At 50.6% G+C, this 26,921-nt stretch overlaps 1 protein-coding gene across 7 annotated transcripts in view; it reads left to right on the top strand.

Annotated features, from left to right (window-relative positions):
- Positions 1-26,921, top strand: part of CNTFR (ciliary neurotrophic factor receptor) — a 209,832-nt gene that overhangs the window by 41,030 nt on the left and 141,881 nt on the right. For 4 of the 7 annotated variants that reach the window (XM_074856845.1, XM_074856843.1, XM_074856844.1 and 1 more), the window contains one exon: positions 13,165-13,269. The exons of 1 other annotated variant lie outside the window; for it this stretch is intronic. In XM_074856845.1, the coding sequence (XP_074712946.1) occupies positions 13,226-13,269 (44 nt within the window). In that variant the 5' untranslated portion in view covers positions 13,165-13,225. Of the gene's footprint in view, positions 1-13,164; positions 13,277-26,921 lie in introns of all 7 variants that reach the window. 2 more of the 7 variants (XM_074856848.1, XM_074856849.1) reach the window with 2 other exon arrangements.

Genomic DNA, 26,921 nt, shown 5'->3' with positions numbered 1-26,921 from the left:
GAGCTGCCTTGGAGGATGTTTTGGGGGTGAGCTGTGGAGTTGAAGAGGGTGAGCAGAAAGCACGAGAGAGTGTGTGTGGGACACCAGCCCACTGGCATGTAGATGGATAGATGGCCTCTGCTTGGGGACCAAAGGCAGCTGTGCTGGAGTGTGAGTGGAGTCAGGAAAGAGGGAGAGTAGCAGCATGGGGTGGGCTTAAACGCCAGGGGATAGAAGAGCACTGAATATTACAGTGTAGGAGTCAGGGTTTTCCAAGTAGTAAATGTCCTGAGGGGGATCTGATGGAACTTATGGACTAGGGAGAAGATACAGCAGTTGGATGGTGGACCAAAGCTGAAAATGGCTTGGTGGTGTCTGAAGCTTGCAGCACTCTTATCTGTGTCCTGTGGTCCTGGTCTGTGGAAGCCTGTTGCGCCAAGTGCTGTCCTGGCAGGTGACATCCAATCTAGCACCGCCTGTTGCTCTGCCTGCAAGTTTCAAAATATTAATTACAGATGTGAGGACTGCAAGCTTTGGAGAAGCTGGACAGCACTTCTGGAACAGCCTTCCTCCTGAGCAGGTCGCTGCTCCTTGCACTGAAATGCCCTCAAGCACTTCTGCCACTGTGTACCTCTTGCCCCTTGGTCTTTGCTGTCTTGGCCTCACATTTATCAGGTCCCTCTAAGATGTGGCCTCTTGATGGATGCAGCTCCTCTCTTGGTCCCCCTGTTGCAGCTTGCTCGAAGAGGAGTCAGAAGCTGCTGGAGGAGAGACTTCAGCAGAAGAACAACATGGCTGGTCTTGGATGTGCAAAGAGTGTTAAACTGTGGGAATGGTGGTGAAGGGTGGGTGAAGACCTGGAGGAAGGCCAGCACCATGGAGCCCGCTCCCATTGACACCCTGCACGTGGTACCCGTAGCCATATCTTCCTGCTGGGTGCAGCCCCCACCCCTCATCAGTGTCTTGTTTCTCTGGGTGCTCTCTCATTATTTCTATGTTCATTAAGGCTGATACGCTCAATTGCATCAGCTCGTTTCCAGGGACCAAGTGCAATCCTGCGCCTTCATTTGCATCCCTGCTGCCTAGCTGTTGCCCAGGCAATGCCAGGTGCTTTGACATCATTACCCAGCCGACTGGCATCCTCTCTGCCCCATTAACCTCGCTGTAATTGACTTCGAATTGAAGGAATGGGGCGGGGGGAGGAAACTGTGTGTTGAAACAGCAACTGTTTGCATTGCTGTGGATCAAGGCTCTTTGTTTTTCGAAGGGAAAACTGTGACAGTCAGTTATGGCTACCACTAGATTTGGGAAGGGTTTCTTGCCCTCCAGGAAGCTGTGCAGTCTGTCTTGACTTAGAATATTTTCCCACCACCATCTTCTATGGGAATGTGATGTCAAAATTCATCAGTGGTTGTCTGCAGGGAAACTCAGAGGGTTTGTGGAGGAGAAGAACGGTGTCAGAGATGCTGAAAGCAGTGGGTCTGTGCAGCCTGGGGAAGGGAAGGTGAAGCAGGGTGTATGGCTGTTTTGAGCCTCTCAATGGGGGAAGAGGGACAGGAGATGGATTTTTGGAAGCACCCAGGGACAGAGAGCAGACAACAGCCCGATTCGGAGCATCTGATTGCCTGTCAGGCACTGAGAAGTATCTTGTCCCCATGAGTGTGGTCAAACACTGCAACAGGAATAAGAGATGGGAAAGGTCCAGCCTGTGAGATGCTCAGCCCTGACCTGCAGCAGCCCCTGTGTGACCTGAGCTGGCTAGTCCTGCTCCACCTGCATGGCATTAGGTTGAGATCTGAGCCAACCTATGTTATTCTACATCTCTGATTCTAAATTCATTCTGCTAGCAATATTTTCTTCCTTCTTAGTTAATTTTTTTTTTTTTTAAAACGTGAATGTTGAAATAGCATGAAACTTCTCTGGAGTTTTTCTTATTTAAAGGTAGAACTGGCTTTTGTCCCATTTTCTTTTTGACCCCTTTTGAGCCAAAGTCACCCAAACAGATGCTTCACTACAGAATCTCTATCACTGAATTGGCATCTTCCAACAAGCTTCACTGCACAGTTTTCTGTCAACTTGAGTCAATTTTATTTATTCTCCTTCTGCTTGCACAGCACTGTGGTCGCCAAGTCTTCCTGCGTTTGCTCGTGACTTGTGCTGGATGTAATTTGTTAGGCCTAATTGAGCTGCCCGAGAAGGGCAGTAAGGAAGTGGATGGATGGAGACCTCAGCATAGGCTGCTTGATGTCCAAACCCAGCAGAACTGGTTTTGCTTCCAGCAGAGCCCCTGAATGAGGCAGGTCTGTCCTGCACTTCCCATGTGCAAGAGACAAGCTTCCCATGTGCTTCAAATACTTCAAGCTTTACAGTCCCTTATTAAGGAATTATTATTAATTACTTATTAATATTACTATTTAATTACTTATTACCCGTTACTTATTAAGAGAGGAGGTAGTTCTGCACTGTGTTTCTGAGCTTTCAAAAAAGCAGAGCTGAGGAAGTTGTGGCAGGAGGGCTTTCTTCAGCCCTAGGATCTCAACTGTCCTGATCTTACCTGTCTGGCATGGGCTGATTCTTCCATCACTTCATCTCCTCATACTCTGTAAGGTGCAGGAGTCCACACAGAGCCAAGCAAAATGGAGGCATGTCACTGTACAAATCTTTAAGTGCTGCTGGGATATGGTGATAGGGAAGCTGTTCATCCCCTCCAAGCAAGGAGATCTTTATCTTGACTAATTGTTGGACTAGATGATCTTCAAGGTCTTTTCCAGCCTAGATGATTTTGTGATTTGGGGCTGTCAGCCTTAATTGCTGTGTTACAGAAAAAATCTGGTGGAGGCAATTGCTGGTGGTTGTGGGTGCTGACTTTGGATTTTCACTAGGGTCTGACCATCAGCTGGGAGAAGGTGTTAGAACCTTTGGTTGTCACAGTGCGTGGAGGCAGGTCAGGGCTGGAAGAAGTGAAGTGTTAAGAGATCCCTGGGCTGGCGTCTGCAGCTCAAACTGGAAGCAGTGAAACTGTGTCCCCAGCAACTTTCCTGGGGAGCTGAGGCCCCTCATATCATAGTTGCAATCAGTGAGCCATGGTGTGAGGGGCACAGCTCTGCCTCTGTTTCCCCTAGAGCTAACAGAGCTCATTATCAGTTAGCAGCTTAATTTGTAATTAAGAACTTGCTCTCTTTTTTTGAAATGGCTTGCAGAGGGGGCTGACACAAGAGGCTCACGCAGCCTGCAACGTGCTGCCATCAACTGCCGAGGAGCATCCTGAGATTTGGGGGGATGGGTTTGGACATGGAGTTTGTTGGAAAGGAGGGAAACAGCCCTGGCAGAGGGGTGTCATGCAGGCTGTCCTGGAGATAAGTCAGGGGGCTCAGAAGTCTAATGCTCTTCTGTCTTTGCATCTAGGAGAGCCAGCTGATAAACCTGGGGCAAATCTTGCTTTACCCTGTGGCTCCACTGTACTGGGAGGGTTTGGGCTTAGCTTGGGTGTGCCCTGGTGAGAGGGGTGTGCAGAGCAGTCTGGGTGCTTCACTGTCCTCCCATGCTTGTAATCCTGCTGTGACAGCCAGCCCAGCGGTGCTGGAGGTTGTCAGCCACTGCAAGACGCTGGCAGGGCCATTGCTTCCCTCTATGTGTGGGAACCTCCAGCAGCACAGGTTGTGTGTGTCCCAGAGCTGCAGTCCAGCTTGGGATCTTCCTTTCTGGGATTGATATATGTCATCTTCCTTGCAGCTCTTGGTGGGTTTCCCTTCCCTGTCCATATGGCTTATTGCTTTCCCAGCCACACCAGCTCAGCGTGGGGTGTGGGGACTCCAGCATGCTGAGCGACTTTTGCACAGGGAGCAAAGGTCCCTGCAGTGAAGAAATTGGGGCTGTCCTGCTAAAAGTGGCAGTGACTGAAGAGAGTTGCAGCCCACAGAGGTGCAACCAGCCCAGGGCCACCCAGCAGGGATGAACTTGGCCTTCCTCATCACACCCTGTGGTTATCTACTGGCCATGTTCCTCTCAAAGTAGCCTTCCTGGTACTGTCCTGCAAAGAAGAGCTTGATGTAATGGTGATGAACCCTCTTTTTCCTGCTCCATCCTTCTCTGGCATGCCTGCTCCATGTGAGCAGTGCAGAGGACTCCTGGCTTGTGTGTTCCTCCCATCCCCTGCACGGTCTGTCCCTCTCATTTTTCTCAGTGTCTGTACTCATCGTAGGACAGAAAAGTTGTGTTTCTTTTTCTTTGTCATTTATTCCTGAACAACTGGTGCTTCTTCATTTTCTGAGAACTCCAAAAAAGTGACTATGACACATACAGGGAGAAAAATGCTTCTATGCTTCACCTTGCGGAGGAGATGGCACAGAAAACACAAAGTGGGTATGTGCAGCTGTGGGAACCATTGGAGATATGGCAAGATGCCAGCACAGGGGGATGCCATGCATATCCCAGATTGGATGGGACACCGGTGTTTGAGTGACAAGCCGGTCTTATGTCACTCCAGCCTTGCCTTGCTTTCCCTGTGTGAGTGTTGTAGCTTGGTTTGAATTGGTTTGGTTTTTTTTTTTTTCCATTTCAAGGCTTCTCAATGCTCAGCTGTTTGAGCCAAGTGTTCCCTTAGCATTTGAGGCTCTCTCTGTGCAGGGAGAGATTTGCATCTGAGTTGCTTGGCATTCGTTTGCTGTCCAGTGGGTCTCACGTCTGGAAAGGTCTGCAGTTGAGGCAGAAGCTGAGTTAATTTGCACTGGAAGGCAGGCATGCTTTGTTTTACATGTTGGTTTCTTCCTGCAGAAATCCCATTTGAGGTATTTGTTCTTTTCTATTATTGAAGCCATGTTAGAGGGCATGGCAGCCTCCCTGCAAGGCTGGGAAAAGAGAGAGTTAGCCTGAAAGGTGCAAATTAAACCTGTGCTCTGCTATAAACAGCTATTGCTTTGGACCCTTCTCCAGAGTTTCGATGCTCTTTGCCTGCAGCTGAGGAAGAAATGCTCACATAGACAGTCCTGTGGGAAACAAAGCAGCCTCCAGAGTTAAGTTTGCAGCTAGATGGGATGAAACACTTTTAAAATTCAGGGGAAAAGTGCCAGAGGGTCTTTAACTCTCATTTGAATCAGCTCATGAAATGATCAGACAGGGCACAGAATTTTGGTACAGCTTGCCTAGGAAGAAGGACACTTGGGAAGAGTGGCTGGGTCTGAGGGGCCCTGGTGAATGAGGCAGGAGCGTGGGGAGGTGGCTGCAGTGCTGCGCGAGGTGGAGGTGGTTTCGTCTGCAACTTGAATACAGAAAAACTTGGTTCTTCCTTAGCTGGGTGCCAGACTTGGGACCTGTGGATCATCTCCTATGTGTTCCCACAGTTGCTTCCTTCTGAGGGTACCCCAGAGCCCACTGCCTGCTCCCAGTGGTGTTACTGCTCCTTTTACATGCCCTGCAGCAACCTTGTCATGACTTTGACAGGTAAAAGGTGTTCAGTGTGAACTGGTAGCAGCATTGGAGCTTTCCTTCACCTCCTCTTGTGCCCTGTCCAGCGCAGAAGGGAGCTGGTAGAGGCACCCATTGCTGGTGCCAGGGCTGTGCCACCTGAGAAGGGGCTGATGCTCAGGGAGAGTTGGCTGTGGGCTGTACAGGGTTAAGCAGACATTGACAGTAAACAGGAAGAGAGGACAAAAGCAAGTCTGCTGTAATTATGTAGCATTTATTATTAATACGCTGGAATTGCTGGAAGCAGCCTCTGTAATGTGAATACTGATACAGAGGTTCAGAAGACAATTTAGTTCTCATCTGTCTGTTTATTAGCTCCCTCAGCTCTGGTAGGCAATGAACTAAAGCCTCATTTGCTACTGCCTTGTTGCACCCCCCCTTTCTCCCCCCAAACTCCTTGCTGTTTCCATAAAGAAACCTATTCTTTGTTCGTCCTCCCGCTGGGTGCCACAGTGATGTGCGGTGTGATCCCAGATAGCAAAGCAGACTTTAATCCTTGACCTGAGCCTGCCTGTTTGCAAGGCAGGGCCCAAAGCGCAACACTAGGCTGTGCAAAGCTGTTGCCTTTCTGAGAGCAGCACGGCCATGGCTGATGTTGACTTGGGTTGTCCCAGCTCCTGGGGCACAGGGGTGCTCATCCTCAGAGCAGCAGCTTTAGCAAGATCACATTGCGTGGGCTGGTGCAGTTTGGGGTCCCCAGTTCATAACGGGGTTGTGACGAGGGGAGAGGGCAGGGGAGCTATGTGTTGCTTTACGAAGCTGACTAGGAAATAATTAAAGGCTGCTGGGGTGGAGAGAGCAAGAAGTTAAACCAGCTGTTGGGAGGTGCAACAGGTTTCCTTTTTCTTCTGTGGCTTGGTAGGATCTATCATTATAGCTTCTGTCCAAGTTTCTGAGCTTCAGCTTGGGCTTTTTCTGCATATCCTGAGCATATAGGACATCCATTCCCTTATGTATTATACAGTAGTTTAAAGAGGATTAAGACAATAGCTGATCTAAATGATGAATGATGTAGATTGCTCAGCCTCTGAGCCACCGGGGTTTTTCTTGCACACAGATTAGTCAGCTCAGTAGCTAAATATTGGTGCAAACAGTATAAATCCATGCAGATAAGCCTCTCTGGCTTCAGTAGGATAGAAGGATTTCGAAATGGGCTTCGACACTGCTCTGCGTCTTGTCACGGCGTCTGCAGCCACGTCTCTGACACGACGGATGGGGAAGGAGGCCCAATGGCTGCTGATGCACAGCCTGGGTGGCCAAGGAAATAAAGGATCCAGCGCTTCTTGGTCAATGCTGTTATTGGATACGGATGGTGGCAGGAGAGGGAGGGGATCAATGCCGCTCACCTCCCTGCCACCAGAGCTGGCTGTTTGCTTGTTGAGCCCGGCGGGGGCATGATCCAGCCTTGGAGACAGAAGCCTGCAGTGGGATAACGCGGGCTGGTGTGGTTTTACTTATATGAATGGGCTGAGGTGGCTGGTACCTGCCATCCGTCCCAGCATCAGTGCCAGGACGGTGCTGGCAGCCCCCGGGGAGTGTGACCCATAGGAGAGAGCTTGTACTGGCACGGGACTGACAGTGGACTTTTCTTAAGCTCTGAAGCAGAAGGGTTTAAATCTTTTATTTATATGTCTGGTCGAGTCTGTCAGAGTTGTATCAAATATTTTTGACAAGCAAAAATGCCATTTGCTTCAGCTTAATGAAAAATGATTTTTTTTTTTTTCCCCAGGAACTAAAAGAATTGTAGTTTCAATTGCAAACCCAAAAAGCTCCTCAGGAAAAAAAACCCACAAAACAAAACCAAAAAACCTTCTGATAGTTGTGAGTGTTGGCTGTTAGAAGAGGCTCTCGGTCGGTGTTTTGGGTCTGTGTAAAATGAGGGTCTGGAGAGCATTCAGTCATATGGTATCTCCTTTTATGAAGCTTTCTGGGCATATTATTCTAATGATGTTTAATGGCACTGATTTCTTCATCTTAACTGAGTGTGTCTTTTCCCAGTCCCACATCATTTTAATTCGTTCCTCCTATGAGAAGTATGAGAGCCGGGACTGGCTTGACTCAGTGTGGACTAAGAGCCGCCGTCCTGCTGATTGTCTCATCCCTCCCGGTGGGGATGTAATCCTCCCAGCATCTGGCTGTCTAAGGTTGAGGGTTGTGTTGAGGCAAAGCTTGCATCAGGACCAGGATTTGTCAGAGGACCTGTTCTCCTTGAATTTTCCCTGCTCCTCTTGAAATCATTTGTCTTCTGCCATTTAGCAAGGAGGTGTGCGAGCATCATGGTTTGGCCAACACAGTGTGTCTAGCCTGAGGTCCTGTGGCTAAGTCCTGTCTCCCCCTTCCCTTTCCCTCTTCCCAGGCTGAAAAGTCTTGGTGTGCTTGGTGTGCTGTGATGCAGAAGCTGTTTTGTTCCCCTTCTCCTGTACCTCTTGTGTTCTCACTACGCCCCTTTTGAGGTGTGACGACCAGAGCTGTGTTGCTGTCCAAGTGACAGTTGCACAGTAGACTTGTCTGGTTTGGGGCAGATAGGTGATGGACCCTGTGGTATAGCTCATCTACGCTGCAGGACACAGGTACAAGGTCTGCTCAGAAATGCAGGGTGGATTGATGTCTGCGTTTTATCTGGGCTCCTCACTGAGTGAGATCTGGATTAAAATTCAGTCTGGGTGGTGGTCAGATGTGGAGAAGGTCTGGGTGTCACAGTTCATACAGCACATTGAACCTCCCAGCTGGCTCAGTAATGTGGGGCTGGGACACAGGATGCTGCAGGCATGGTAAAAAGGTCTTTTCCTCACCCTGCCCCGAGATTCAGGCAAGGCTGGCTTTGCCTGAGTTCCTCTTTGGGGACAGATCTCCCTTCTCTATAAACTAATCCAGTGCTCAGCAAGGGAGATCCTTGCTTGGGTACCAGCTGGAAAAAGGGTAGGGCAGTGGGACAAGCTGATGAACACTCACCACTCATGTTGCAGCTGAAAGGTTTGTCTTGTGCGTCCTGGCTGAGGATCAGGCTGTGTCAGAGCCCCGTGCCCTGCCTTGCGTTGCATCCCCTGGGAGCTGTCAGGAGGCTGCCTGAGCTGTGTGGTAACACGGGTCTCGGGGATACAAGCAAGGGCAGATGTCTGCTTAGAAACGAGATTGGCGATGATGCCACCGGTGCTGACAAATGGCCTGTCGTTAATCTCTGACTCACAGCAGCGGAGAGGGCAATGGTGGAAGAAACCTATGAGGTCACTCGCAGCCTCTCTCCCCAGGGAGCTGCACACAGTTTCCACCCTGAACCCTTCTGGATGGGGTGGGCACCCATACCCAGGAATGGTGGGTCTCTTCCTATACTCCTGCCCTGAGTGTGTTTTGTGTGCAGGTGAAGGTGCATGGCATAACTCCAGTCTAGCTCCAGTCAAGCTCCTAAGCATTTGAGAACCCCATAGTGCAGACAGCATGAGCCCTGCAGCCCCTGTTGGGGACTGGATTCAGGTGTGTGGCATAGCTCTGGCTCAGCAACGTGGTACAAGCAGGACAAAGGTTGAAACAAAGCTTGTGTTATCAGCGTGTTGTAATACCATTGTGATACACGAGGTACTGTGCTGCTGGGAGATGCTGCAGGGAGCTGGGGGAGACCAGACCTGGGATGCTGAAATCCTGGCTGTGCTCACTCATGCCAGGGCATTGCCTGGGGCCAGCGCTACTGGGTGCTTATCCCACTCGCAGAGCAGCTTTCACCTCTTCTCTTGCTTTTTGAGTCTCTTTCCATGCTTTCTATAGAAAGGAGCTCTTTCCTCAGTTTGCAAAAGATTCCTTGGAGGTTATAGACAAAACAGCCAGGACCTCCTGTGGTACTGGATACTGGTGGAGACGCTGCACTCACTGCTCAGCCACACTGGGCTGAGCTACATTTTGGGGCTGCTGTTGATGCTATGAGTACAAGCTTTGCATATGTGCGGGGAACAGGTGACTTTCTCCTCTGAATTTTTGGGGGTTTTCTTAATCTCTTTCAGGAGAAAAGACACAGTTATTCCACCTCTGACTCCCTCCAGACACTTCAGCCTCTCAGCTAGCACTGGGGAGTTGATGGGCAGCAGAAGACAGGAGCACGTGGGATGGGGTTCCTTTGCCTGGAAGGACAGAGGAGAGGGGTGCACTGATGGGGCTGAGGAGGTGCTGATTTCCTGAGTGCAAGGGCTGCCACCAGACCAGGCTGCTGCAGCTGTGGCACAGCCTGAGCTGTGCCTCCAGGATCCTCCTCCTCCGCCTTTGCTGAGCTAGTGTTTCATTTTTCACTTTTCTTCCATCCCTTCTTAACTGGAAGAAGTCCTAAATAAAGTTGCTGTCACTTTTATTTATGGTCACAGGGGAAGAGACGGACAAAAAGCCTGTGTGCTCCTGACAGCTACAAAGCAGCCGGCTGTTTTTCTTTGCTTGCGTTGGCGAAGCAATCAATCCGGGCGCAGGCAAGCACCCTTCTTGGGCACATGGGGCTCCTGTGTCCCCCTGCCTGGGAGACTTCAGGAGGATGGATGGAGGGGGCTTCGCATCCTGACTCCTGGCCGTGGGTCTGTCGCAGGGCCAGGCTTGTCCAGGAACACCTGTCCTAAAATCCTGGACCCTCGAAAATACAGATGCGTGAACTTGCCTGCCTTAAAAATCCATCACAGGCTTCTTGTCTCCATCTTGATTGGTTCCAGTGAGGTCAACTTTTTTTAATAACTTCTGGACTTCGGCAGGGAAAACTATTTCCTTCAGGAAATAATATAATTAAGGTTGCCTGACACTTCTGATTATAAGCCCCTGTCTTCAGTTGCTTGAAACAATGCCAGTCTTTAACCATTTGGACTGAAACTTCACATGTCTCTGCCTCCGGCTGAATTTTTTTGGAAAATTTTAGCAAAGAGGGCTTTAAGCTGCTCTCAGAATGCAGTTTGGGGGAGAAAATAGCATTAGCTTTATCCACAGCTTAAAAAAAATCCAAAGAAAAAATTTCTTGCAGTTGTTGCACCAAAGAAATTCTAGTATCTTTCCACTGTGAGACTGGGTCTGATAGTTATGGAGAAGGTTTTCAGCCAGGTGTCAGGGATCTGCTTGTTGCTGACAACACGAAAATCCACCTTCCCTGCGCCAAGTTGTGAGACTCTGAAAAATGCTGCTGTGTGGGTGTATTATATATAGTGTGTGTGGGGAGGTAACGGCCACTCAGCTCCCACATCAGGAACTGCGCTGCTTTGAGCACATGTGAGTGCAAAACCTACACCCCAGCTCTTGCACGGGCTGCTTTGCTGCTGGGAAACTGTGGGCCCCTTCTGCTGGTACAAGTGAAACTTGTTGATCCCTGATTGATGTAGTCCTGGCTTGTGATGGGGAGAAAGATTTTGGCAAATGCTGTGTGCTTGGCTGCTTTTTTTTTTTTTTTTTTTTGCAAGAAGTGGTTCAGTTATCCCTTAGCCCTTGCTGTAACATGCAGATGCATCATGTGGGACATGCAGCATGCAGTGGGTGCTGGGCTTTCTTCAGGGTTTTGTAGGGACCTGTTTAAACAGTTGGTGCTTTTGCATTGCAAGGATTGTACGTTCTTCCTAACTCAGCTTGTTGCTACAGAAATGGCCAAGAGTATTTCTGGGGGCACCCCAGCCAGGCCCTATAAAGCAGGTCTCACACTGAAGTGTCCTGACCATGGCATTGCTGGGATCTCAAGTCTTGATGATGTGAGGTGAGCTCAGGACTGGTGCCAGCCCTCCTGCGGGGTCCTGCCCCAGGGCTCGTCCCTGCTCTGTGGCTGGTGATATTTGCTCCTTACGTGAGCCTACCTGAACTGTGATCAGGGCTGTCTCCTGGTTTTGGTGCAGTCTAGCTCACAGATCTTCCTGCTGGCTCAGCGACAGCTCATGCCTGAGACAGGTCCTTCAGCTGGTCACCTGCTTTGGGCATGCTGAGCTCCTCTAAAACTCAATTTGTCCTCACTTTGGGGTGCTTAAAAAGCTGTGACTTCCATGGGGAAAGTTTGGGCTGCTGGACCTGTGGCAGGGGTAGCTCGTCCCATCAGGACAGGGCACGGTGGTGGCAGGGAGTGTCAGTCCTTTCTATATGAGCAGGTTCCAGGGACATCTCTCAGCAGAGTCATTGGGATTTTGCACTTCATACCCAGCATAATGCACTGTCCCTGCAAGAGCTACGTCCTTGCGGCTTGAGCAGAGGATGCTGCACAAACCTCCCCGAGGGTGCTCGGTGCTAAACCCATCTCTCTTGTCATATCTCTGCCAAGCCGGAACGACAGCCCAGGCAGGTCCCTGGCACGTAGTGATGAACGAAGCTCGTTGTCACTTGCTGTAGCCTGGTCTCCTCTGTTCCACTTCATTTGTGGGTAAAAAAAAGTAATAAATAAAACTAAGAAGTTGCATTGGCATTGCAGAGAAAGGAGAGGCTTGGTGAGGAGGAACCCTCTCCCCTCCTTGCCAGTCACTTGTCAGCTCAGGGGTGCCTGGCAGAGCAGTTTTTGAGTGATGGGGTGTTGCGGGTGTTGAGCTTGGGGCAGCTGGAGTTAAATTTCTCAGTGGCTGACACCTGACAAGCATGATAAATTGCGGCACACCATGGCTGCCGGCATGACAAACGGTCCGCTTTCCTCCTTTTAAGCTCTGGGAAAACTTTAATTATTTCTCAGTGCTTTGCAAATGATGGTTTTTCCATCAGGCACTCAGTGGAGTTTGGGGGGTGTGTGTTTGTTTATTTAGGTTTTGCAGGCAAGTGGGGGGTGGATGGGGGTTGTAGTTTGGGTTTCTGTAGCATCCTCCCACAGACTCGCCCAGGGTTTGGATGGGGTCCTTGGGAGGACTCTGACGAAGCTCATCAGATTGGGGTTGGGTGCTAATTAAAGCCCATGGTGTTCCAGGCTTGGAGTCACTGTCACCCTTGGGAAAGCATCTCCGCAGGAGCGACTCCCAGACTTTCCTCTTGCCAATGGAGTTTGGCTCCTATTTTTCATTTTTAATAATGCAGAAGCATAAGACTTTTTTGTCTCCTCAAAGCGTTTAAAAAGGAGGGGGGGAACTGTACAAGCTCAGCCACAAGAGCTAGATAATGAGCATGGATCTCAAGTGATAATTTGTTTGTCTAACACAAAAAGCATATTTGCTGCTGTAACTGAAGGCACCACTGGTTACAGTAATGCCTCAGACTCCATCTCGAGGCAGCATGTCAGACATAGCACAGAAAGTCTCTTTCCCGTTTCCAGTCCTCAGCGTCCATGCTGCAAAGCCGTACGTGCGTGCCTTCCTCTTCACACTCACGGGTTCAGTCAGATTGGCCTCTCCCTGCACAGTTTAACAAGTGTGTGAGGCTTTGCAGGATTAGGGCTTAGGCAGCACAAGACTTCATGGGCAAATGCCTTGGTGCTGGGCTGACATTTTAGTGCTGCTATGCTGTTTTGGCTGGGGAGCATTGCTGTGTGTCTTTAAAGAAGATCAGAGATGCCCCAAGCTGCAGTATGTTTTTCTCCCCTCTCCCCTTTCATGTCTCTAAATCAAAATAATTAAGCAAATGAGTGCTTTGGGGCTGGACTGTGATGCTCATGTGGGAGGGCTCTTCATCTAAACTAGCTTCATGTTTGCACCAGTTACCCCCAGCTGTCAGGGCTGGAAAACAGATGCCCCCCTCCCTCGGTTGTTTTCTGAACCCAAATTGATGACAGAGCTCTACCTGGTAACCTGACAGGTTGTCTCTTCTGTTTTGTTGAAGAAAATCTCAGATCTGAGCGGCAAGGGTTGGTCAAGCAGCCAGAAGAAACCCCTGGACGTTGATGAGAAATTGGGGACGCCCCAAGGACATTGGACTGGTGGAGAGGTAAGAGGTGGGTTAAAATACTTACCCGCCTGGTTTATCCTTAGTTAGTGCACTCTGGGCCACCTGGCTGTGGTGGGACTGTAGACCTTGTGTCTTTTGGCTGGGATGGCATTTATTAAAGTGTGGCAAAAGGCTGCTCCTGTCTCTCATGTGTGAGCAGCCCCATGGCTGCTGTACAAACTGTGCAGATGTTGACAGTGGATATTTAGGTCGTAGAGGGCTGGGTTTGGATGAACAGCTTGGAAGATGCACATGAGGGGCTTCTCCACAGAGACCCCTCCTGCTTGAAAGTCCCTAGGGCAGCTGGAGGATGCTAACTTGTGGTAGCACAGGTCCCATGGTGGCTGAAATACTCTAGAGGAGGTAAGTGTCACCCAGCCCTGCTTTGTGGTGTGAGCTGAGGTGCCACCTCTCACAGACAAGCACAACTTCAAGCTCTCAGGCTTGCTGGATGTTCTTTCTGCTTTCCTGAACTGGGGGCTGCAGCATCACAGATGTGATGAACTTCCCTGGGCTCTGCTCTGTTGAAAAGAGCTGCATCCTTGTAGGAGAACACTACCATCACCACCCATGGTCAAGGGGTTGCCCCACCTCTGAGACCTGTTGCACGTGTGTTTTGTATGGGGCTGTGATGACTCAGTGCTGCTGAAGGAGAGGTTTGGGGTCATCTTCTCCAAGCTGTGGGAACCCTGGTGGAGCAGGGAGGGGGCTGGTAAATGGGGCTGCCCCATCTGGGGACACATACCCTGTGGAGCCATGCTGGGGAAGCCAGTGCTTGCTGGTGCTGTGCTTGAGAAATGAAAACGATGAATTAAAATTTAACAAGTCTCTAAATGCCAGGCAAGGACATCTTAAGTGGGAATTGTCACTGTTTGACTAGCACAGCCTCCCACTTAGCTAAAACTGCATGGCTTTAATTACGTTTGTCTTGGAAAAGCAATAGATTACACCAAAAAGGAGAAACTGTTGGCCAAAATAGCATGAAGTGTCATGAATTTTCCCTGTGCAGCTCTCTTGCCCTCTTCCGCACATCGTGCTTCCCGGGAATGTTTTGCAGCCCTTTCCACCCTGGATCAGCAGAGTCCTCTATCCTCTGAGCGACAGGCAGGGACAGCAGTGCTCCCTGTGTGCAAGGCTGAACACAGGCTCTGGAGTTAAAAGCTCAAGGTTAAGGGACTGCAGGGATGGGCAGCACCTGATGGAGCAGCAGTGAGGAGTGGACTGGGGTCTGGGCATGCAGAGATGCTCTGCAGCAGCAAAGCCCTGCCCTTGGCATTGCCCGGTGCTGGCATCCGTGGAATGGCGTGGGATAAGGACCCCTTCCCTCCCCATCCTTGGCATGGACCAGCCCACCCACGGGACTCCTCGCAGCTCTGCAAATAGAGCAGCTCGAGGAAGGTACGTCGCTAATAATACCAATTACTATTACATGCTGGCTACAAGGTACACTGGCAGTAATGGGATCCAGGGGGATGAAATGAAAGCGATATAATATGGTGAGATAAATTAGCGTTGTAAAATTAGCCATGGGTCTAGTCAGGGATCTGACAAATGTGTCGCAGCTTCAGTACAAGCTCTGAGCACTGCTGAATTGGATTTAGTGGCCCAGAGCAAAGCAGATGGGAGCAAGGGAAAAGAGAGTTTATGAGGGGTCTCTGTACACACATGCTAACGGTTAACACTACTTGTTTCTTCCCCTGCTTTGCTGAATGATATGTCCCCTGGTGTCTGCTCGTACGCAGCAGTGGAGGAATAAAAGCCCAGCCCTGTTGACGTGCCATTGGAGTAGCTCTAGCCTGGCAGAGAGATGGGAGGAGAGTTGGAGAAGCAGAAGCAAGCTGGTACTCCTGCCCTGGTGCCTTGGTGCCTCAGCTGCTGGTTGCTGCCCTGCATGATGGCTGTGGACTTTCTTGCCTGGGTTTTCTCCCAAATGGCACATCAGTGGCATTTGGGTGGGATGTTTGGCAGGTGTCTGCATGTGGTTTAGCCTTGTAGGGAGGGTAGAAAGCCAGTTTCTGCTTCCTGTGTTGCAGCCTGACCTGTTTTCCTGTGCCCAGCTGGGCTCTGAAGGATGGCTGGAGCCAGGCATCCCGCAGCGTGGGGACTTTGCCTGTTCACCAAGGGTGTACAGCCAGGTCTTTCTAGTCCGGATTTACACGTTATCTTTCCTCCTCTGAGGCAGAGTGTGGAAGCCAGGAGATGCTTTCTGTGCCTCCTGGAGGCTGGGAAATGGATGTGGCCAGTTCCAGTGGGCTCTGCTTCCTGATGGCTCATTAGGACAGGTCTGCTGGAGGGACACAAGTGGTCCTGCCTGTGAACGATGGATGGCCGGCGAGAGCCTCTTACAGATTCATAAATGCAGGCTAATAGCGTGTTTAATGGCTGACGCATTACACAGGATCTAGGGGAGGGACAGACATGATTTAGGTCTGGTTTGATAAGGCATGTCATGTGGCTCACTTAATAGTAATAAAAAAGGGAGAGAAAAATTCTGAATATGCTTTGTAGTGCTCTGCAGTGGAGCTGGGAGGGGCAGAGGACTTGCAAGGGGTCCGTGCAAGGCCTCTCCAAGTTGTGCCGTGATGGTGCAAGAGGTATGGTGAGTACATGACATACATGTCTGCAGGAGAAGACCGGTTTGTCACAGCCCTGGGGGTGAGATTGCAGAGGGCAGGCCGCTGCCCTGTGCCGTTCTGCAGCAGCACCAGGTTGAGCAACAAATTCCAAGGGATCATCTTAGCACTGCCTGGGGCATCCCAAGACACTTGAGTGAACTTGTGTGTGGAGCCCATATGGATGGACACCTGAGGAGACGAGGTCAGCCTGGCTAGTGGCAGCAGTCCCTGCATCCTCTGGCTGCAAGCAGGGCACAAGGTGCAGTGGTGACACTTTTAGGGTATCTCAGACCCCAACCACCCCCGGGGCTAAGTTGTCCTGGAAAAAACAGTGGGGTGGTGAACTACAGCAGCGGAGGGAGCCCCTTCCCTTGACTTTGCTGCCAGAGAAGTAGTGATGTGGGACCGTGGCAGGGAACAGGAGGACAATGAGCCCGTGGTTGGAGTGCTAGTAGCAACATAAATAGAAATACAACTTCTCGGGTTCTTGTGCAGCAATGATATATCTTGTTTCTATTGACTTTCTTAAACCTCTAAAATACATTGTAGATTGATCTACAAATCTGCAAAAAGCACCTGTTTTTTTTAAAGTCTAAAGCAATTTTCTGCCTGCTCCTTGTGGTTGGCTCTGAACAGACACATGTTCTCTTGTCCTATTTGAGGCTGGCACGCTGCCACAGTGGTAGGAAGTTTAGTAATACTCGAGCTGGATCGATTCAAGCCCATTATCTGTGCTGCCTGGGACTCAGCAGGAAAAAAATACTCTCCCCAAACGCATCAAAGCCCTGCGATAAGGATGCATGGTTGAGCTCTATTTATAGATGGACAGATGTCTTGCCAAAGCTCTGCTGCTGTCACTTGGTTATGCAGGTTTTGGGTGTTTAGCAGTGTTTGGGTCTGAAGGAGCCTCTTCTACCTTCCGGCTTAGGTACGTCCCCTCCAGACACAGCCCACAGTAGTATTGCTTCTAGGTGGGCTTTGTCCTCCCTCCAGGTAAGGACCTGCTTTTTAGATGGGAGGAATGAAATGGCTGAGAGGTCTTGTAGGTGCTCGTGGAGTCAGTGACCACGATAAGGTCTGACTAGTGATCTCTCATCTTGTTCTTGCGTTTTCATATACCCACAGGGGCCTCAGAGGTCTCCAGAGCAGAACTGCCAAAAACACTACATCAAATCAGTGTGGCTGTCTAGCTGAGTGTTCACAGCTTGAGCATGGACATCCTCTGTCTCCTGGGGTACCTGGCCCTCAGCTCTGCCACCCTCCCAGCAAAGAGTTTTTTCCTACTGTTTGCCCTAAATCTCCCAAGCAGCAACATGTCGCCACTGCCGTGTTGTGTCTCATGCATTTTCCTCTTTCATCAAATGCTATCAAGGATATTTGAATCAGTACCAGCCACGCAAACTGCATGTTTGGAGTGGTTCCTTAGGCCAAGTTATCACAGGTCTTATAATATATGTGCACATATTTCTTCAGTGACTGTATGGTTTTTGAGCGGATGGTGCAAAGAGTGGGCTGAAATGTGTTATCAACTCCAGATTCAGTTCCTGGCATGAAGAAGTGCCTGTGCCCATATGGTAGAGTTGCTCTTCATTTGCTTCCATACATTGCTCTGTCACAATAGTCACGAAACTGGGAATGGGAGAAGAGCAAAGGCTTCACTGTACCTAGCTTTTTCAGTGGTGTTGTTAAAGGTGCTATGCTGGTTTTCCCTTAGTTATGACCCTAGAAAGCAGTGGCCTGATGTGACATTTCAGCCAGTTTTTCACAATAGACTTGCAAAACCATCCAGTTTGGAAGGGACCTCAGAGGTCTCAAGTCCAGCAGAGACTGCACTGAGCAGGAGACAGGCTGGACATGGCTGCTCTTGAGAGCCCCTGCGTATGGAAAGAGCATAGGCTGTTTGGGCCACTGTTCCAGAGCTGGTGGGCTCCTGAGGAGGGAGAAGTTTCTCCTTGCATCCAGTGGGAACCTCTTGTTTGAGCTACTGCCCGCTGTCACTCATCCTCTTGCTATGTGTTGCTGCAAAGAGCCTGGCTCAGTCTTCTCAACAACTCCCCTGGCCATCTTGGTGGCCCCTGCTGGATTTGCTCCAGTTAAAAAATGTGTGTCTTGTCTTGGGGCTCCCAAAACTAGGAGCAATGTCTTGATGTGGTCCAAGTGCTGTGTGAGCTGCTGGCTGTGGTGCTGCTCCTGCAGCCCACTGTGCTGTTGGCCTGCTTTGCTGCCAGGGCAGGCAGCTAGCTCATGCAGGGCTCGCTGCCTTCCAGGACCCACGCTGGCACAGGGTGGGTGTCCCTGTGCCCAAGCCCTGCACCACACCATGGCAATGGGCTGGAGATTTCACAATAAGTGCTTTTTTTCAGGCTTTGGTGGATTGCGGCTACAGGAGGGACGGAGTTGTCTGTGGGTATGTTTGCGGACCAAGACCTTGACTTTTTTGGTTCACACATCCTCTTGATCAGGTGCAGGATAGTTGCATGATGGCTTCTGGCTGTGTGCCATTCCCAAGGCTGGGAGAAGGGAGATTTCTCCTCCCCAGGGTGTTCATAATATGTTCATCTGCACGGCTCCTACTGAGCGCTTCGAGCATCCCTTGCTCTCTGCTTGGTTTTAGTCTGTCTCCAGGGTGCTGCTTAGCTTCGCTCATATATTCCTCTGACGAGTGGGCAAGACAGGAAGCAAATACCTTTGTTACAAAACCACATATGGGCTTTCAGTGGGTGATGACACTTCCCCAAGCTATCTGTCTAGTGAATGCACTTTCCCCTGCTTGTTTATATTCACAGGAGTGTTACTTAGCTGCTCAGGTGGGCCATAGATGTCAAGAAAGATGTCAGTGTCAGGATAAGGCTTTAATGCAAGGCTTCCTGCTGTTCTGTGTATTGGGTGGTAGATGAGACCCCAATGCGCTGAGGACTGTAGGTGTGGGAGAGGGACTGTCTGCTGGGTCTGGCACGGGAGCTGTGGCTCAGGAGAGAGGCAGCAGTGGTGCTGGAGGTGACTTTTTACAGTGGCCCAAGATGCCAAGCTGCAGCGTGACCGAGATGATCTTTAGTAAATGAGGGCTCCGATGTATGCAAGCAGTGTTTTCCAATTAAGAGAAATAACCATCAGCAAGCAAGAGGAACTGTACTCCCTGTGAAACTACTTCAGATGGTGTCCTGGCTGCTGTGGGTCTCATGGCTCCTGGAGGACCACAGTGGTGGATGCCCGAAGCTCTGCACAGTAGAGCTGGGGATCGCAGAGCCACGGATGTGAGTTGCATTTGCCTGGGGTGGGAGCTGTCCCACTAAGTCCTGGCTCTGAGCCACGGGGAACTGTTGCCAGCCCAGAGGTGGGCATTTGGCTGTCTAAAGTGGCGACCTGCTGCATCAGATGGAGGGGAGGAAACGTGCAGACCTGCCTCCTCATGGTCCCTCTTAATGCCCAAGGGGAGTGGGTGCTGGTGGGGATCTGCTGGAGGAGCTGTTCAGCTGTGATGGAGGTGGGCAGGATCCCACATCTGGAAGGGAAAAAGGAGCAAGGTGCGCAGCTGCACACACCTGTATCCCTTCCATGGTCGTGGTGCTCCCAGGGTCATGTTTGCTCAGCACCAGCAAGGCTGTTCATAGGGGAGGGAGACTGCAGCTCTGATGGCACCCCTTAACAATGTTTATTGTAGCATTTTTCGCTTTAGGATGACTATTTTTAAGCTCTGGATAGCTCTAGGAAGCCTCCACTGAGGCCCCAGGGCAATTTACAGCACACACCAGCCCCTCAGCATTCGTTACAGCCCCCAATGAGGACAGCTCAGTGTTGCCCTTCAGTAAGATCACATATTACCCCCTCTTTTTTCTTCCTCTTGCCCTAAATTGTTGCACTTTACATCGAAAAGGAGGGGCATGCACATGGGGGCCAGCACAATTTATGGATCAGAGATTTATATGCTGCTGCGACGCTGTATTTTTTCCCCTCAGTGACACTTTATTGCCACAAATTACCAAACAGGCAAGGTTATGCGAGTGACAGCAGGCAGAGCTGTAAAGGACAGGAACAAATGGCAGCAGGAAAAGTATCCAGAGGAGAGGGGGAGGTCGGGCACCAGAAATAAAACAAGGTGGGACGAGGGTCAGAAATCAGCTTGCCTTGCTGCAGGATGCATGGGTGAAGCCTGGGAATCGGTGTGCCATCCCTGGTGCATGGACATGCCATGAGGTCAGGAGAACAGCTGGTGGTCTGAGTTTGGACGCTGCAAATACTTGATTTTTTTTCTTCCCCTCCCCCCACAAAATTGTTAGGTGCTTCTGCAGGCTTGTTTTTGCTGGGGGAATTGCAGGTTTTAAGTTGCTGAAGGTTTTTTACCTGTATGCGGTGTGGTGTCAGCAGGGAGAAACATCCTTAGAAAGTGAGACTTTATCTTCCTTCTAAGCACCCTTCAACCCTAGCAATGTTCAGCCTATGGTAGGAGTGCCCAAGGAAGTGATCGTGTCCCTGTGCTTGCCTCTGCACCAGCAATCAGTAAAACTATGAAGTGACCTGTACCATACAGAGCAGACAGATCCAGCTCACCAGAGGCGGGAAGCAGCAGACTCTCATCTTGGACTGGCTGAGGTCTTGTCATCCCAACCATGGCACCAGCGGTACTGGAGTCGGGGCCACTCTGGACAAATCCCAGGAGCACTGTGACTCCCACAAGAAAGTTATTTGCAGTCTTGTTTTCTCGGCTTGGTTTTCAGCACTCTGCTGATGAGCTGCAGGGATGGCTGGGTCGTCTCCTGACTTCATTTGGACATCAGGCTTGGATCTGGAGGCTGAAGGCCAGTGGCATCAATTTTTCTGCCTCCTTGGTAGAGGGAGGGAGATGCTAGGGAGCGGGGGGGGGGGGGCGGGGGGCAGCATTCAGAGGGATAATAAGAGGTGTTCTGCCTTGCAAATGGTTGCTACATTTCCTTGCTTTATGCTTTTGGGGGGAGGAAATGTCCCAGGCTTGCCCTTTGGTGGGACAGGATGGTCACTTATGTCCATCTGTATTAATACATGATCACGCGTGGGCGACAAGCACCGGCCCTTGGGCAGAGGGCTGTGCGTTTTGCTGCCTGAGTGTCTGCGGCAGCCCTGCTGCGACATGCTTCAGCTTTGGTTGAGTGACTCCGTCTGCGCCCACTCACCCAAGTTAGATCAGCTTAACTTCAAACGAATGTAAAAACTGAAAGGCTCAGGATCGGCGGAGGTATTAAGGCTGCCTTTGAGCTGGAGATGCTACTCAAAGCTGCCAGGGAGCTGTCACTCTATTGTTCTTGCAACAAAACGCTACCAGAGGAGCTGAGAGATGCAGAGGCTCTGGTGCCACAGCCAAAATTGCATTTAACTAGAGAAATGTGCTACAGCCGTGGGACTCACTACACCAGCCCTAGGGAGAACCAGCACTGCTGTGTGCTGCCCTCCCTTGCAGCAAGATGGAGGGGGTTCAGGTTGCCTTTGCACCACGATGGACCATTGTACAAGGCAATTTGATTTGTCTACTCCTGTGCTTGTAAAAGGTAATTTCCCTTGAATCCCAATGCCATAAGCCAGGTATTTAATCTTGCTTGAAGGGAGCATGTCTAACACACGCAGGGCATCACAAACAATAGTAAGCAATCAATAGGCTAAATCCTGAGGTCTCTTACACAGACTTTGCTGGAGTAAAGGTTGACAAAGTGCTGAGTAGTTACTTGAGACTTCAGCCCTGCACTGAGGGCAGGAGAAGTGATTGACTGATTTATTGATGATGCATTTCACTATGAATCTAGTCTGTCTGTTAGTCACAAATGCTCATTTGAGCATAAATCCTGGGCTGCCATGAGCAGATAGCTTCTCCTACAGCAGAGCTGGGCAAAAAAAGATTTCAGATTAATGGCTTATTTGGTGAAAAATAGTTTTGGATCAACGGGAATAGCTTGTGTTTCTGCGTTGTGCTTGGCAAATAGCCGCAGCAGAAGAAAGTGAAAGCCCACTTGTGAAAAAGATCAAGCGCTGGGTTTTGACACGATGTTTAGATCTCCTTTCAAACCAGTTTTAGTTTTTCTTCCGAAATCAAAAAGCCAGCCGAGTTTCAGAAGATCCCTCTGAAACCCTTTTTCCTCGCCCTCTGTGGCTGGCTTCTGCCGCGAAGCAGCAAAACGTGGCACTTCTTAAACCTGGCGCTGACTCGCTGCAAACCCATACTTCATTTATTTTTAGTTCACCCAGCAGTGTGAAGACTCAGATGCTGGTGGGCATTTGTTCAGTGCTGTTAAGCTGGGGGCTGGGACATGTAATGCTGCAGAGGGGCAGCTCCCACACCCCTGGGTTTGCTCGTGCACCCCTGGGTTTGCTCCCACACCAGGGGACTCGGCTTATCCTGCCTCAACGGACCATTGCAAGGCTTGGGGGTGGACAGCAGCCAACGTGCTTTATCCCTCGTGCAAGGTTAGGCAAAACATTAGCTGTTCCTGCAGCAAAAGAGTGTGCAAGCCCTTTGGAGGTGTCCTATGGAGTAACCTTCACCCCAGAGCCTCAGCAGCTGCGACATGGCTTGCTTGCCCCCCTGTTCTTGAATCATCATCCATTTTTTGATCCCTTAAACTGAGTAGTTTCTTATTAATTCAGGAATAAAACCATGGTACTCTGTCACCTCCATGGCTCTTTCTTTTCCCTGTAGTGTTGATTCTTCTTTCTTTTGAGCCTGGCGGCTGCTGGCTACCTCTGCTGCAGCTCCCAGAGCCTATGCTTGCTGTAGCAGCACGTGGATATGCCCATGGTAGGTGCCGTAGGAAACTGCTCAGACAGATTTGTGCATGTGTATATGCCTCTCTAAGTATTTCCCATTAATTAATGGACACTGGAGTCTGTCGTCTGTAACGAGCGCTCACTGGCGGGTGATAAATTGCTTGTATGACAAGATGTCAGTGAAAGCTGGGCGAGCTGCGGCTGTCGGCGCTGGGTTTGGGAACGAGGGGCGAAAGTCAGTCAATATCTGGATGGGAAGAGGGATGGTGAAAAGCCCAGCGGCCGATCGCAATATCCCCGAGGTATCCTGCCTGCTCTTGCTGTGGGCTCCAGCAAAAGGCAGCAATGCTGCACCAGACCCCACTGTTAGCTGGCAAACTAGCCCCATTGCTGCTTTTTGATGTGGAGGGAGGAGAAAGGGGCTTGCACTGTGGTGGCTACCCCTGCTCCACAGGGATGCTGGCTGGAGCTCAGATGGATACACTCAGGGCAACCCCTCCTGACTCACACTGGCTGCTGCTTCCCACACCCCAGAGAAGGCACTGTGTGCCAGAGCCTGGGATCTATGCTCCAGCAGTGCCATGGCTTCCACCAGACCCCACTTGGCAGCTGGAATGCCCTGCAGTGGTGCCAGCACCTGCTAGCACTGCCATGTGAACAGTGGCACGAGGCTGGGCTGGGCATCTCCATGTGAGACGAGTGCTTTTGGTGGCCTTGCTGGGCAGTGTTCCTGGAAGCAGCTGTGTCTATACCACCAGCCACTGGGACCCAAACCACCAGCACATGGTGGTTGAGGTGCTGTGTTGCAGAGCGATACGAGGCTGGTCTTTATGGATGTGGCGGAGCTCAGGGCTGGGTGTAATGGATCAGAGTTTCTGGTGTTCACAGCCTGGTCAGTCACAGACCTGTGCTGAGCCCCGAGTCTGAGCCCCATGTAGGATACTCATCTCTTCCCTGGGGAAGGAGCACTGGCACCAAAATCTACAGCCTCCAGGGGACAGAGTGAGACTGATTCTTCCTGCATCCCAAGTGGGACTAATCCCTGCTGCAGCCTTCATGCAAGCTGCACACTGTAGATCTATCTCCATTTTGTCTGGCACTCTGAAGCTGAGGTTCAATCACCCGTTGTGCTCATTAGGACTCCAGCAGTCAGAGCAGGGATCCCGCTTGGAAGGACAGTGTGGGTGCTGGACACCCTGCGGGATCCCCTGTGCACTGGGACCTGTCCCTCTTGCCACAATGCAGGGGGAGCAGTCTGCATTTATTGGGGAACTGAATTATCTGCTTCCCTGAGTGGGGAAAATAATAATAATAAAAAAAGTGCCTTCCACTAGGTCATGAGCCATTACCTCGAGGGGCCCTTCATCAGCTGATGAATTCTACTTAATAAAATAAATACTGAGAGAAAATGTAATTGGATTTCATTTATTACCCAGTTCCGCCTAGCAGCCCCAGATTATACAAAAGCAATTAGAGAAAGCTCTCCATTAATAGCTATCTTCAAGCCGCCCAATGGGCTCATTCCATCAAACCTTCTGGCTCGTGTAATTTCCTTTCTTGGAGCTTGCTCCTGGCTGGGGGAGGATGTGGGGTGCGCAGTGCCATTGCCAGTGGCCTGTAAACAAAAGCAGCCCTGTCTCTTAACGCTTGCACAGGCATCTTCCCAAGTGCGTGGCTCTGCCAAGGGGTCTCCTGGTTTGGGGCAAGAAGCCAGAGCACCTGGGCAGTTTGGCTGCAGACTAGGGCTTGGTTGTGCCTTCCCCTGGGCTGGGAGCATCCTTCCTCTGCTTTGCACTGCCACGTGGTGAATCTGTCTGTGCTGCTTGGCAGTGGGTATGCAAAGTCCCACGGGGGCATTGGGTGTAATGCTGTTCCCCTTGAAAGGTGCTGATCTTTCCCCTAATGTCAGCAGGCTGCATGGCAGCTTCTGTCTCTGCCAGCTTGCAGGGACACAGAGTACTTCTGCTTGCTTGCTTTTTTTGATGGGAGCTCAAGGAGGGCCTGGGACAGCTTGCTAAGGTTGGGCAGAGGAGCATGTCTCATAGCATCTCTCTGAAAGTCTTATAGCGACACAGGGAAGCATGTTTGAGGCCTGTCACAGGGCAAGGACAGATGTCTGGCATTTGTGTTGTCACTGAGGACAATGTGCAGGTTAATGTACAGCAAAGGCTTAGCCTGGTATCTTTACTCCTAATCCCTGTTTACAATGGTGGATGAGGAAGAGCAATTATGGTGGAGATGCCTTGTGTGGGGCGAGATGCTCATTGATCCTGGTGCATGGTCAGTGAGGAGTGGTCCTGGTGGGCATAGGAAGGGATGTATAGTGTGTGTGTACAGCAGTGAGAGGGTGCAGCCCTCTGCCCCACTTTTCCAGTCTGTGCACTTGCAGTCCTGGAGGGAGGTTGCCCAGCCATGCTGCCTGCTTTTGGGTCAGTCTCATTTTTGGTGGGGCCTCTTAAGGACCATCGCAGCAGACCCAGGGCTTTGGGAGCCAGGGAGGCTCTAAGCTCCTGCCTGGAGGTGACACTGCCTTCTCATCTCAGTTGTCATCACCCCAGGGAAAAGCTAGCACCCTTTCTCAGCTCAGACAACTGAGACTGTTCCAGCTGATGGTTTGATGGAGCTGGAGTGGCTCAGCAGGGATGCGCCAGCCCCCCTCGTGTGTGGGAACCCGCACTTGGCTCTGGCACCTTTGATCTCCTCTGTTGTGAACGTGCTCTCTCCCTCACTGCCCCTTGCTGTCACCTTTCCTGGTTCACTTTTCATGTCCTCCCTTTTGTGCCTCCATTGGCCTTACTGTCCCTGGCACAGGGTGCAGGCAAGGGGAGCAGCACGGCCAGGAAGGAGCTGATGTTTAGATTCAGACAAGAAACAACATAAGGCGTAATGCAACCAGAAAGGTGTGGGCAGATGGAGGGGGGCAGCAAGAATATGTGGCTCTTTATCTTCGTTACAAGGCTCGTGTCTGTGGTCTTGTGTCTGTGCTGCTTGCTGGCAAGGGAGGGATGGCCAGCGAGCAGAGATGCGTGGGGAGTTTTGTTTGCAGACAGCAGGGCTGGTCCTACTGGATCGTGAGGCAGAGAAAAGCAAAAGAGGGAAATCAGGGGGAATTAGCAAATTAGGGGAAGTGAGTGTGAAAGCAGGAGGATGCGGGAGGCTGATGCGGTGGAAGACCCAAAAGGATGCTCTCTTTGATGCACCCCTGGGAAATGCCTTGCAAATGTAAGCTGTCTGTTCACTCTGGGTGCTGTCAAGAAAGGAGAAGTAAAGGGGGATGTTTGAAAGCATGGGAGGGGGGTGTGGTTGATGCTGATGTAACTGCGGAGGCAGGGGATTTGTCTTGGCTGATGAGATGGAAGGTGGTATGGGGCCACCTTGCTCGGATACGGAAGAGGTGGAGCACAAGATGGTGAAGCTGCAGGTCTGAAAAGAGGGCTGAGGTGTAGAAGAAGGTGGAGACCTTTCTAGTTGGAGTGAGGATGTGGAAAGATCAAACATGGGCTGTCAGGCTGGCACCAGCACTCTCTCCTCCCCAAAGCAGCAGCTTGTCTTTGGCCTGGCAGAGAGGAGGGTGTGAGGGGTAACCTTGGGCTCAGCTCTGGGATGACAGGATAAGCTCTGAAAAAAGTAAACCCATCCTCCAAAGGAGAGAGAAGACCTCAAAACTGTTTTTTTCTGAGCCAGCTGAATGCAGTGACCACATGAAACCTTCCTTTTTCATCTCATTGTTTATTTTTCACAGGGGGCTTTTATTTATACCCCCTTAACATCCGTGCCGTTAAAGCAGCCTTATTAGGATGCTGCCCTTCACCAAGGAACTCTGCTCTCGAAAAAGAGCATTAAAGATTCAACAAAGAGCTGAGAATTGGGATTGATCCTAACCTCCCATAAATGGGAGTACCTTCCCCCATTAATCAGCCTTGGTTTTCACTTACAGGATGATGGCCTCAGTGCTACACTTCTTTAGGACTAAAAGCACGTTAAATATTTATCACAGCTGAGTATTCACTTCCCCCTCTATTGCCAACTAAGATCCACTGCTTAAGTCTGCGTCGGCTTGACAAGTTGTGTAGTGAGGTGGCATGCCATTAGGAAACCTCTTGTGCCAACGTGCTCCGCTCATTTGCTGCGCTAAGCACAGAGAGATGGTGGCATCTCTCATCTTGAAGCATGGTCAGCATGGGACTGTATTATAAAGCCTCTCTACCGGCATTTGCACTAGTAAATTAAACATGCTTGGGTTTGCTCTCCAGCACAGGCTGGAGCATCCACACTCTTCCACATCTCCTTTCACCTCCAAAATAGGAT

Source organism: Strix uralensis, chromosome Z, assembly GCF_047716275.1.
Source record: "Strix uralensis isolate ZFMK-TIS-50842 chromosome Z, bStrUra1, whole genome shotgun sequence".
NCBI lineage: Eukaryota > Metazoa > Chordata > Aves > Strigiformes > Strigidae > Strix > Strix uralensis.
Note: the sequence above shows the minus strand (reverse complement) of the source record. Positions and strands in the feature narration are given on the sequence as shown.